We start from the raw sequence: 13490 nt of genomic DNA on the forward strand, positions 1-13490 counted from the left end.
GTGATCAGAGCTTGCCTGTGTGAAGCCATAAGCAAGAACCACAGAATGAAATTTTGAAAACCATTCACGAGGGGATTGGTTTAAACCATAAAGTGACTTGATCAGTTTACAGACCAAAGGGACTTTAGCATCATAAGTAGCAAACTCAGCTGGTAGACAATAACCTTATGGAATGGACATATACACTTCTTCATGTAAATTGCCATAAAGAAATGCGTTTGTAACATCCATTTGGGTGACAGACCAATTGTGAACAGCATCCATGGATAATAAGACACGAACCGTGGACATTTTAGCAACAGGAGTGAATGTCTCAAAATAATATAACTCTTCTGTTTGAGTAAAACCCCTGGCTACCAGACGTGCTTTATACCGCTCTACAGTACCATCTTGATGAAATTTAACTTTGTACAACCACTTACAACTAACCACCCTTTTTCCGGGAGGAAGGGGCATGACCTGCCATGTGTTATTAGCTTCAAGAGCAGCAAGCTCAGTAGCCATTGCTGCACACCATACATCATGTTGACAAGCAATTTTATAGGATGTAGGTTCAGGGACATGAGTAATATTGGCAATAAAAGCTTGATACTGAGATGTGAAGTTAGTTGTAGGTGAAAGGACATAGAAGTTGTTTACTTTGGGTGCCAAAGTGGAAGGAAGACCCACAAAATCCTGAAACTTGTTAGGAACATACCTCAAACGAGTACTCTGTCTAGTACTGATAACAGGAATAGGGTCAACAGGAGCTATGTCAACAGGAACCATAGGGGAGGCAGATGGAGAAGTAGTCGGCTGAACTATAGGAGGAACAGGAATATCGTGAAGTGATACAGAAGGACCTGGAACTAGTATATCAGTATAGAATGGATCCTCAGGCTGAGATATATGTGAGTTAAATAAATGAGCAGGAGTAGGTGAACGAGTCATAGTAGCAAAAGGAAAGACTGTTTCATGAAATAATACATCCATGGACACAAAAACCTTTCGAGTTGCAAGATCCATGATTTTATAAGCCTTTTGTGCAAAAGGATAGCCCAGAAAGATGCATCTAATAGCTCGATTACTAAATTTATCCTTATGAGGCAGAGTATTTGTAGCATAACATAGTGTACCAAAAATTCTAAGATGATCATACACAGGTGATTTTGAGAACAACACATGATAAGGAGTCAAACCCTTAAGACTGGAAACAGGAGTTCGATTAAGCAGATATGTTGCTGTTAAAATACAATCTCCCCAAAAAGAAATTGGGAGAGAAGCTTGAACTCTAAGAGCTCGAGCTGTGTTAAGAAGAGATTTGTGTTTTCTCTCCATAACACCATTCTGTTGTGGAATGTAAGTGCAGCTCTTTTGATGAATTATACCAAAAGAGGTTAAATGAGACTGAAAATCAGAATGTAAAAATTCGGTACCATTATCTGTACGGATGATTTTGACAGAACAGGAGAACTGTTTATGAACATAAGCAATAAAGCTTTTTAGAAGATTAGATACCTAACTTTTATTAGCAAACAAGAACACCCAAGTAGCTCTAGATAAGTCTTCGACAATAGTCAAGAAATAGCTGTAATTACCATGTATCTTGTATTTGTAGGGGCCCCAAACATCAACATGAATAAGCTCAAACAAAGATGAGCTAGAGGTAACACTATCAGAAAATTGTAATCGAGTCTGCTGAGCTAAATGACAAGTATCACAATCAGCAAAAATAACAGATTGATTAAACATTACAGCTGGTAGAAATTTCATAGTAGATACAGAAGGGTGTCCTAAACGAGCATGCCACAAATTCGAAATAGTGGCAGAGTTAACACTATTACAATTGTTTATAGTTTGTACATTATGACAACTAGAAGAACATTGAACAGATTTAGGTACAACTGATAGAGTTTCAGAATTAGACATATGATGATGCAAAAGATAGAGTCCCTCATGAAGTTCACCAATCTCGATGGTCCTCTTCAAGACATGGTCCTGAATATAACAAGCATCCTTATTAAAAAAGATAGCACATGAACTGGTAGATGTGAGTTTTGGTATAGAGAGTAGATTGTAATGAAAACTAGGCACATACAAGACATCAGTCAAAACAATGTTAGTGTGTAAGATCACAGAACCAACATGTGTGACTGTGGTATGATGTCCATTTGGTAGATGCAACACATAATTGATTGTGTGTACATTAGATAACAAATTTAAATGAGGTGTGATATGATCTGTGGCACCAGAATCAATAATCCATGTAGTAGCATCTAAAGAATGTTTACTATGTGTATGACGGACAAAATGAGTGACATTGCCAGCCATATGTTGTTGACTAGTAGAAGCAGAAGGCCAAGCCATGCTAGTTGAAGGTGCTGAGCTAGTAGCTGCAGTTAGCTCTTTGAAACCACTTTGGATCATAGACATTAACTGTTGACATTGTGCAGAAGTGAAACCTTTAGCTTCAGCAACTTTAGAGGTCTGCACTACATCAGAAGTATTAGTGCTAACATTATAAGCATGAGACGTCCGGATCTGACTTTTAGGTCGTGGCTTCGGCTTGCCATAAAGACGATGCCAAGGTGGATATCCATGGACACAGAAACACTTGTCTTTAGTATGACCAGACATTTGGCAGAATTCACAAATAACTGAGTTATCAGAAGCAGATTTCTTAACATTGCTTTGTCTACCAATCTTATTGACAAACTGCCCTGTATTGTTCACTTGATGATCATGACTCTTAACAGATAGAGCCATAGAATCAGGCATATTACTCCCAATTTCTCGCTGATTCTCCTCTTGCATCAATAGGCTATAAGCATTACTCAAGGTAGGAACTGGAGTCATTAAGAGCAGATGACCTCTAATAGTAGTGTATTGCTCGCTCAAACCCATGAGAAATTGGGACAATTTTGCAGTTTTGCTGAAATTATCCAACTTAGCATTGACATTGCAAGACCATTTACCACAGTCACATTATGGTACAGAAGATAAAGCATCTAACTCTTCATTGAGTGACCTAAATTTTGTAAAATACGCAGAGATTGACATATTTCCCTGACTTAAGTAGGCAAGTTCTTTCTTCAAATTGAACAATTTTGGCACATTAGTTTGAGCAAATATGATGATAAGATCACCCCAAATACACTTTGACAAATTTCTGACGAAATAGTGTTTAGGATCCATGAAATCACAATATCGTTACAACGATTCCAATGCATAAGTAGAGCAGCATTAGACACAGGTTTAACATAAGTTCCATCAACGAAACCTAACTTCAACTTAGATGATAATGCAATTTTCATTGACCTAGACCACTACGAAACCTAACTTCAACTTAGATGATAATGCAATTTTCATTGACCTAGACCACTGATTATAATTTTGCTCATTCAACGTGATCGTAAGCATTTATGAAATAAATTAAGTGAGATATAAATTGTGAAATGATCATATGTTTGTTCTCATTGAGGCTACACCGCTTGGACAGGTTAATATTGACACTCTTGAGGCTTGAACGAGCTGATTAGCATTTTGCCTATTTTGTTTGTTAGTTTTATACATTTTCAGGCATGTAGTGATTTACCAACACAATTTTATAAATTTCGAATTCGGGATCAATTTGAAGATTCTGACGTGTTAGAGGTGTTCATGCCAGAAATGACACATTTTGAGCGATCATAACTTTTTTTCTTAACATATTTGTTAGCTATCTAGTCGGTTTGGCTAAATTACAAATTATGAATATAGTCTCAACTTGACATGGTAAACTTTGAATCAAGATTGGCGCCACAATTAAACCAATAAACTTGCAACAATTCCCTTGTCTTGTTCCTTAGTTGCAGCTTGCAACTCTTTTTCACTGCTATCGTTGTTTGTAACAGTAGCGTACCGACTTCACCAAAAAAACACGAGTTGTATTTACACATATGAAGATGACAAGTACAGTACAGGATCCCGTAGTCAAAGTATTGGCTATCATTTGCAGTTTCCTCTGCATATGAGTTTCCATGCGATGCAAACTCTATATTCTCTGCTTATTTATGACGCGTTCAAGTACATTATATGATTACAAGTCAAACTTTTGGTTTTCATATGCAAATCCACTTTTTTTTTTGTGACTTCGCTTCCTAATACATTCTCAAATATGGGCATGATCTGGAATACATGTAAGCCAGAGCTGAATCAGAGATGTAACTCTAATCAGGTCTAATTTCTCTTCTTTTTTTTTACATTTTGTCGGGATTAAAAATTAAAAATTAAGATTTACCTGTCACTCGGAGGTCAGCCGGGACTCGAGCACTAATTTTGCCACAACTCCAAATGTATAACAAAGTCTAAAAAATTAAGGTTGACTCCAATATATGACCATACTAATGCTAAAAAATGTCAAAGTTAACTCGTTGGTAGTACTAAAGCAATTACGCACACACATTACACATATGTGTTCATTAGACAAGTTGAGTGACTTTGTGAGGTCTGGATTGATTCATGAATACATGAACACTGATGATATTGAGTTGTTAACAAAAGTCAAATGACTACTCTTATATAAAGGATCTAAGCTACATTGAAAAAAAATATACTCTACTATCATCATTATTAATAGCATCTCATATTATGGACAAACTTTTCATACTTCTTCTCTTATCAGCTCTTTTCCATATATTGGTTAGTGCAGATGGTGAGTGTCTTTGCTCTGTTTCACTTGTTTGCATGTTTTTATTATATAAGTTTAGTTATTTCAATGTAGCTTCAGACTGGCTAACGCTCGTATATCTACCATAACTTTGCAGTTGCCTATTACATTGATTGTGGTTCTGAATTGAGCACCACTGATAGTTTTGGTACAATATGGCAAGGAGACGGAGACCTTATACAAAGTGGGGTGATACAAAAGGTGCAATCTAGCAATGCAGATCCTGATCCTATAATGGACACTCTTAGACTATTTACTACTGGGAAAAAGAATTGTTATGCATTTGATGTGGATGAAGGTGGAAGGTTTCTTGTCCGCGCAAGCTTTAGATATGGAAATTATGACAAGAAGTCCTCTCCGCCTACATTTGATCTTCAGTTTGATGGGAATTTCTGGACCACTGTTGAGACTTCGAATGATGAAGTCGTGACTCATGAAGTTACATACGTTGCAAAGAAAAATGTTTTGAGTGTGTGCGTGGCACAAACAAAGGCTGATCAGTTTCCATTTATATCAGCTCTCCAAGTTCGTAGTGTGGATTCAGATGTTTACAGCAATGCAGATCTCAGTTATGCTTTGCTTTTGCAAAGTAGGGTTGCTTATGGGGCAGATGTTGTTATCAGGTACTACTGATAAATTTCTAGCTAGACCTTGTTATCAGGTACAACTTCTTGCAATTTTTTTAATGTTTTTCAGAATAGCTACTTAAATTCCCTTGATTTTTTCAGGGTATCGAACGACTTCGATCGAACTTGGACTCCTGCAATATTAGGGGATGGACTGATGAATGTCACAAACGATTCACTAGATTTTATTGTTACAGCCGAGAGCCCCCCTATAGAGGTGCTGCGAAATGCAATCACAACATCAACCACTTCAGATGCATTGATTTTGGCTTCTGGATTTCCATCTGATGTTGTTTCTGTGTACATAAGCATGTACTTTTCTGAACCAACAGAGGTGACAAAAACAAGATCCTTTAAATTGTATGTCGACAACCAAGAGGCCTCGGATACAAATATTGAACCACCATATGGAAACGTAGAACACGATAGAGGTACTATCGATGTTTCTTCAAACACAACATTGTCATTGGTAGCTACCACGGGTTCAGAGCTTCCGCCTCTCATCAACGCTATGGAACTTTTTTATGTGAGCAAGGACCAACTAACAAATGGAACACATGCTGATGACTGTAAGTAAATAAACTAGTCATGTCTATAATAATTTAATCAGTTCTTATAATAACTGTTTTTGTTTTCTGTTTTTTTGTTACTATTAGTGGAAGCTTTGGGTTTGCTTCAAACCACATTTCCTGCTTTACAAGATTATAGTGATCCTTGTCTTCCAGCAACATTTACTTGGGACTGGGTCGAGTGTAGTAATGATTCCACGCCTCGCGTAACAGCACTGTAAATAATCTTCCTTCTCTTGTACATATTGTTCAGTCAAACCTGATATTTCTGTATCTAGAAAAGTTGATCGTCCGACTTTGAGAAACATCATTTTATAAATTTATAACTCTTATCAAAAGGAAATAAGTATCCTTGATCACCATTGTGAAACTTATGCCAGGCTCCTTCTTTTCGATTATTTATTAAATCAGTGACATCAAAACTTGTATTACAGGCATCTTGATAGTTATGATCTGACGGGATCACTTCCAGATTTAAGTTCCATGATTGGTCTCAAAACAATGTGAGTTCTATATTCATCTACTCTCCTCCTTGAACCTTAAATAAAGGAAACCGTGGTCCGTGGTCCCTGTCTCCGTATATTAATGTTTATTACTCACAATATATGATGAAATTGTCCATTAATGCAGAGATTTGCACAATAATAGCTTCACAGGAGATATTCCAGATTACCTTGGCACCTTGCCTAACCTTAAAGAATTGTGAGTAAAAAACATTCTACCACAAATATGCAGACGATGCAATAGTGTGTGTTATTGTTTACCATCCTCCACTCGACTAGCTGACAATCTCTAATAATCGGTTTACTTTCTTACACAGGAATTTGGCGGATAATCAGCTAAGTGGGAGCATACCGACATTACTTTCAGAAAATAAAAAGATTAAACTAAAGTAAGCCCATTTTATCGATACAAATGTATATGAGAGGATGCCATATTCTGGATTTATGTAATGCTCAATTAATTTGGAAAATTGTACTGGCAGTGTTGCAGGAAACCCCAACTTGTGTACATCAGGGAAATCATGTGATGATGCAACAACCACTACCACTACGACTACCAGTACGGATACTTTTGATTTCCCAACAAGAAAATCTTCATCTTCAACTGGTAAAAAGAAGAACAAAAAGCTTCCAGTGATTCTTGGCACCACAATTCCATTAGGCCTGTTTGGCTCTGCTTTTGTAAGCCTTCTTGCATGGCTGCGCCACAAGAAGAAGAAAGTATCTAAGGCTTCAACACACCATGCAGGTTCGGGTAAATTCTTCATTTCATTAGTGTCGCATTATATAATGTAAACAAAATTTTGGCATGAGCTAGCCCTTACACGTCATGTACTAAAACACAAGCCTCCGCCTAGACCCGAACTCTGAAATCTTTCATTCCGCAGAGTCCATTAGCATATGCTGGCTATATGTTCAACAGATTCTGCATTATACATAAAAAGATTCGTTAACATTTGTAGGACAAAATTTTGGAGGAAGGGGTGAAGCTGTAATGGAATCGATAAAGGTGGACATAGAGAATGAAGTTGTAGATGAGGCGTCTGATGTAACTATTCAGGAGGAGCCAATACTACACAACTCAGCTTCTTAAATTCTTCATTATCCGTCTGTGTTCATTTCGATTCTCTTCCACGTATATTGCACTCAAATTAGTGCAGCAGTTCTATTTTTTTTTCCTCTACGAAGATAAATATAAGATTTTGTAGGATTTGTGGTACATTTTTTTTGGTGTTGAACATACAGATGAGTTATTGTGCACATTGTTGTCAACATAGCTTAAGACTGTTCATGTACTTTAGAGATTGAATAGTAGTTCATGTCTTCTAAAAAGAAATAATCACGTTCATCCTTTTTTTAAAAAAATTTCATAAGAGATCATTATTTTTAATTTATCTGGATCGAAATTAAAAATTATTTTTAAGGATAAGTTTTACTCATAAATGGAATAATTTAACAAATTAAAATTCGTTGAACAGGTCATAGAAAAAAAAATAAGATCAGTTCCGTTCTTATTAATCTCATAAGCTAAAGTTAACTGACTTTGGTGATGAAAAGTCAACATATTGCCAATAGGAAGGAGCTATCATTCAAAGTTCAAACAGCCTTTTTCACTGACTTTGTTGATAGTACAATCCGATAGTATCTCTTCTGTTATATACAAATCGTGGAAGAATAATGCCAAAGTTGTCAAAGTAAACTTGTTAATACAACTACAAATATAGTAAACTAAAACAATGGAATTTTTGGTTAGTAGAACTCCAGCAATCTTGAGTTGTTAAGCAGAAGAAGTCAGAAGACCACTCTTTTATAAAATGGCCTAAGCTGCAATGTTAATGTCATACTTACTCATATTATGGCCCAACTTTTCATGCTGTTTCTCTTGTTAGCTCTGTTGGACAAAGTTAGTATTTTAGACTAAGTTGTGAATCATTTTGAGACTCTATATGAGTGAGACACATTATGTGTTAGTGGTGTGTATTTATTGGAACATATTCTCCTCTTCGAGGGAATTCCAACGCATATTTACACGCTCAAAATGAGTAAAAGGTGAATGAGAACTGATGTTCCAAAGTTTTATCTTTTAATATGAAAAGTGGTTTTGTACCACATCGAGAGTAGCACAAACCTATTTCTTAGTTTTTCTTATAAATACCATGTACCACATCGAAAAGAAAAACAAGTCCTTTCAAGCCTCTCTTTATAAATAGAGTCTTAGGGCATCAGTTTTATTAAGTCAAGGGAATAAGAGTCCTCTCTTTCATTCTCGGTCTCTTTAGTCTTAAATTTTCCAATACTCCGGTGATAGTTCTCGGGCTTAGTTCAAGTTCGCTGAGAGTATATTCGATCTATCGATTATACTGGTATCTCGTTTTATCCTGTGAGGCTATCGACTCGCACATACGGTGAGAGGCGAAATAGCTTTAAGGAGACAGTTTCAACTGGACTCGAGGATTTCCATTTGGTTATATTCTTCCTTTCTTTGTTTGATTTCGTTTACTCACGCACACACTTATTTGATTTATATGTATTAATCGCAGATTGTATTCACAATCTTAAAACTATTTATTTTATATACATCTGTGACTGATACATCTGTATCTGCTTGTTTTGTTGAGTAATAGATCGATGGAGAACCAAACTGTGAACGATTCGATGAACATGACGGCTGATCCCAACGCACAGATCACTGGATCTGATGGGGTTCACCAGCAGCCGATTAACCCTAACGCACGGATCGTACGATCTGATGAGGGTCAAACGCCTGTTGGACATGTGCCTTCGGGACATGTGCCTGTGGGACACACTGTCATTGGACAGTTTAGTGTTCCTCTTGGACAGATATCGGCAGGATTCACTCCTCCGATCATACATGCGGTGCCTACTGGTGTGCATACACCTGTAGTACAGACGCACGTACCATCTGTTCCACCTGTAGTGCCTGCTGTACCTGTTATGCCAACTGTGCCTGCTGCACATGCTGAAAAACCTGAGAAGTTCAACGGAACGAACTTCAAACGTTGGCAACAAAAGATGCACTTTTATCTGACCACGTTGCATATGGATCGCTTCCTTGAGGAAGAACCACCGTTGCTTACTGCTGAGAGTAACATGCAGACTGTGTATGCTGCTGATGCTTGGAAGCACTCTGACTACATCTGTCGGAACTATGTGTTAAATTGTTTGTCTGACTCGTTGTATAACGTATACAGCGCGAAGCCAACAACTAAGGTCTTATGGGAGTCACTTGACCATAAGTATAAAACCGAGGACGCTGGGGCAAAGAAGTGGATTGTTGGCCGCTTTCTTGATTATAAGATGGCAGACTCTAAGACTGTGGTCAGTCAGGTGCAGGAACTGCAGGTGATCATTCATGACATTCATGCTGAGGGAATGGTCATAAGTGAGTCTTTCCAAGTTGCTGTTGTTATTGAAAAGCTTCCACCTGGATGGAAAGATTTTAAGAACTACCTTAAGCACAAGCGAAAGGAGATGTCTATGGAGGATCTTATTGTTAGACTTCGTATTGAAGAAGACAACAGAGGGTCCGAGAAGAAAGTTAATGTTGTCACTGAGAAGGCAAACATGGTGGAGCACGCTCAAAGCTCCAAGCCCAAGAAGACTAATTCTAGTAAAGGGGCAAAGCTGACACCCAAAGGAGGGATTTCGAAGTCGAAATTTCAGGGGAAGTGCTACAACTGTGATAAAGTTGGTCATAGGTCTTCTGACTGCAAGAAGCCCAAGAAGCCCAACAAGAAGAAAGAAGCAAACATGGTAGAGAATATCTCCAAGGATATGGGTGATATAGACCTCTGTGCTACGGTCTCTGAAGTGAACCTGGTCGGTTCTAATCCACGTGAATGGTGGATTGATACTGATGCTACTAGGCATGTTTGCTCAGACAAGGCGATTTTCTCTAGCCTCAAAGCTTCTGATGCTGGTGAGAAGCTCTACATGGGGAATTCAGCAACTTCTACCATTGAGGGTGAAGGCACGGTGATCCTGAAGATGACCTCTGGGAAGAATCTGACTTTAAAGAATGTACTTTATGTGCCTGATATTCGCAAGAACCTTGTGTCTGGTTCTCTGTTGAGTAAGCATGGCTTTCGCATTTTAATAGAGTCAGATAAAGTAATTTTGTCTAAGAGTGGTATGTTTGTATGCAAGGGTTATTTAACCGATGGGCTTTTTAAGCTCAATGTAATGTCCGTTAAGGACGATAATGAAATGAAGAATTCTTCTGCTTACTTGCTTGAGTCTCCTAATTTATGGCATGCTAGATTAGGACATGTAAATTATGACACTTTACGACGTTTAAGTGCAAAAGAATACATACCTAAACTTACTATCGATTCAAAACATAAGTGTGAGACTTATGTTGAGGAAAAATTAACGAGATCACCATTTAAACGTGTGGAAAGGAACACCAAAGTGCTAGACCTAATACATAGCGACATATGTGATTTAAAATTCGCTCCAACAAGAGGAGGAAACATGTATTTTATTACATTCATTGATGATTGTACAAAATACTGCTATGTATATTTGTTGAAAAGCAAAGACGAAGCTATAGATGAATTTAAAATCTATAAGGAAGAAGTTGAGACACAACAGACTGAGAAAATCAAAGCGATACGAAGTGATCGTGGAGGTGAATATGTTGAACCATTTGGAGAATTCTGTTCACAACATGGTATAATCCATGAGGTCACTGCACCATACTCCCCTCAGTCAAATGGTGTGGCTGAAAGGAAGAATCGCACTTTGAAAGAAATGATGAATGCGATGTTGTTAAGCTCTGGGCTTCCACAATCGATGTGGGGAGAAGCCATCTTAAGCGCAAATAATATTTTAAATATTACGATGCGCAAGAATAAGGATGTAAGTCCTTATGAAATATGGAAGAAAAAGAAACCAAGTTATCAACACCTGAAAGTGTGGGGGTGCCTTGCAAAGGTACTGATCCCTACACCGAAGAAGGTGAAGATAGGTCCTAAGACTGTGGATTGTATTTTCATCGGATATCCTCCACATAGTACTGCATATCGGTTTCTTGTTCATGAATCCAAGATTCCTGATATTCAAAAGAATACCATTATGGAATCAAGGAGTGCCTCATTCTTTGAGACGATGTTTCCCTGTAATCCAGGAAACCAACAACCTACGACGTCTAAACGATCTCATGAGTCTGTAGATGACGATAATGAGAGTGACGAAAGTGAAGACGAAAATGTGGGGGTAGTGAGAAGGAGCAAAAGACAATGAACGGAGAAATCCTATGGGTCTGATTTTATGACCTATTTGCTCGAAGAAGGTGACCCAAAAACCTATAAGGAGGCGGTTACCTCACCTGATGGACCTATGTGGAAAGAGGCCATCAAGAATGAAGTTGATTCAATTATGCAGAATCATACTTGGGAACTAGTGGACTTGCCAATTGGTTGCAAACCATTAGGTAGCAAGTGGGTTTTCAAGAAGAAGTTGAAAACTAATGGCACTATTGATAAGTATAAGGCCAGACTTGTGATTAAAGGATACAAGCAACAAAAAGGCCTTGATTATTTTGATACATATTCTCCTGTAACGAGAATAACGTCCATAAGGATGATGTTTGCTATTGCTGCAATGCGTAATCTAACTGTACATCAAATGGATGTGAAAACAGCCTTCCTAAATGGGGACATAGATGAGGAAATCTATATGGAACAACCCGAAGGGTTTGTTGTCCCAGGACAAGAAAGGAAAGTTTGTAGATTGGTGAAATCATTGTATGGTTTGAAGCAAGCGCCTATGAAATGGCATGAAAAATTTGACGAGGTCGTGCTGGCTAATGGCTTCAAAATCAATGAATGTGATAGTTGTGCCTATTACAAGGATAACGAGAGTGGCTATGTCATAATGACGCTATATGTAGATGATCTACTTATTGCCGGAAGCAATGATAAAGTGATCAAATCTACCAAGGACATGTTGAAATCAAGATTCGACATGAAAGACATGGGACTAGCAAATGTAATTCTGGGAATTCAAATTTCTAGAACATCAGAGGGTCTCACATTAAGTCAACCACATTTTATTGACAAGATCCTTGAGAAGTTTCTTAAGGATGACTTTGAGAAAGCTAGGACACCTGTGGATATGACTTTGCACCTATCCAAGAACAAATGTGTAGCTGTTTCCCAATTGGAATACTCGAGGATAATTGGTAGTCTGATGTACCTCATGAGCTGTACAAGACCAGACATTGCATACTCAATTAGCAAGTTGAGTAGGTTTACGAGTAATCCGGGAGCTGATCACTGGAAAGCGATCATAAGGGTACTAAGGTACTTGAGGGGAACTCGAGACTATGGACTGCACTATGCCAGATACCCAGCAGTATTAGAAGGATATACTGACGCAAATTGGATATCTAGCAAGAAAGCACTTAAGTCTACGAGCGGCTATGTGTTTACATTAGCTGGAGCGGTAATATCATGGAAATCCTCAAAACAAACGGTGATAACTCATTCCATGATGGAAGCTGAGTTTGTGGCACTAGATAAATGCGCCGAAGAGGCTGAATATCTACGTTAGTTTCTAGAGGATATTCCAAGATGGCCAAAGCCTGTAACTGCAATAGGGATTCATTGTGATAGTCAATCCGCTATTGGCAGAGCGCAGAGCACGATGTAAAATGGAAAGTCTCGTCATATATGACGATGACACAGTTCCATTAGACAATTGATCTCAACCGGAATTATCACTATTGACTATATACCGTCAAAAGATAATATTGCGGATCCACTAACCAAAGGGTTATCAAAAGAAGTGGTTGATAAATCATCGAGAGGGATGGGCCTTAAGCTTATTGCTTAACGGCATCATGGTGGACACCCAACCATTGCTGACTGGAGATCCCAAGAACTTGGTTCAATGGGACAACTAAATCATGATGACCAAATCACTGTGGGGTAACCCCTGGCCTGTTCCTATGATGAGGAAACAGTGAGACCCGTAAGGTACGAGGTTAAGCTTTGAGCTTTTAATGATCTTTGATGAATACATGGAGTTCAGGAGTGAACGCATGGAATTCAGTTGAGTAAACGCGGGTTACTCTATAAGA

At 38.1% G+C, this 13490-nt stretch overlaps 1 protein-coding gene across 2 annotated transcripts; it reads left to right on the plus strand.

Moving 5' to 3' along the window:
• Positions 1-4558: 4558 nt before the first annotated feature.
• LOC141692738 (uncharacterized protein At1g24485-like) lies at positions 4559-7606 on the plus strand. 2 transcript variants are annotated; one of them, XM_074497670.1, is made up of 9 exons: positions 4559-4672; positions 4785-5310; positions 5416-5882; positions 5970-6099; positions 6317-6385; positions 6513-6584; positions 6703-6774; positions 6868-7139; positions 7348-7606. In XM_074497670.1, exons 1-9 carry the CDS (start codon positions 4609-4611, stop codon positions 7476-7478), a joined length of 1803 nt encoding a protein of 600 aa, XP_074353771.1. In that variant the 5' UTR covers positions 4559-4608; the 3' UTR covers positions 7479-7606. The 2 variants fall into 2 exon arrangements, with proteins under 2 accessions (XP_074353771.1, XP_074353772.1); XM_074497671.1 differs by having other exon boundaries at positions 6868-7133.
• The last annotated feature ends 5884 nt before the right edge of the window (positions 7607-13490 follow it).

Source organism: Apium graveolens, chromosome 10 (assembly GCF_009905375.1).
Source record: "Apium graveolens cultivar Ventura chromosome 10, ASM990537v1, whole genome shotgun sequence".
Classification (NCBI taxonomy): Eukaryota; Viridiplantae; Streptophyta; class Magnoliopsida; order Apiales; family Apiaceae; genus Apium; species Apium graveolens.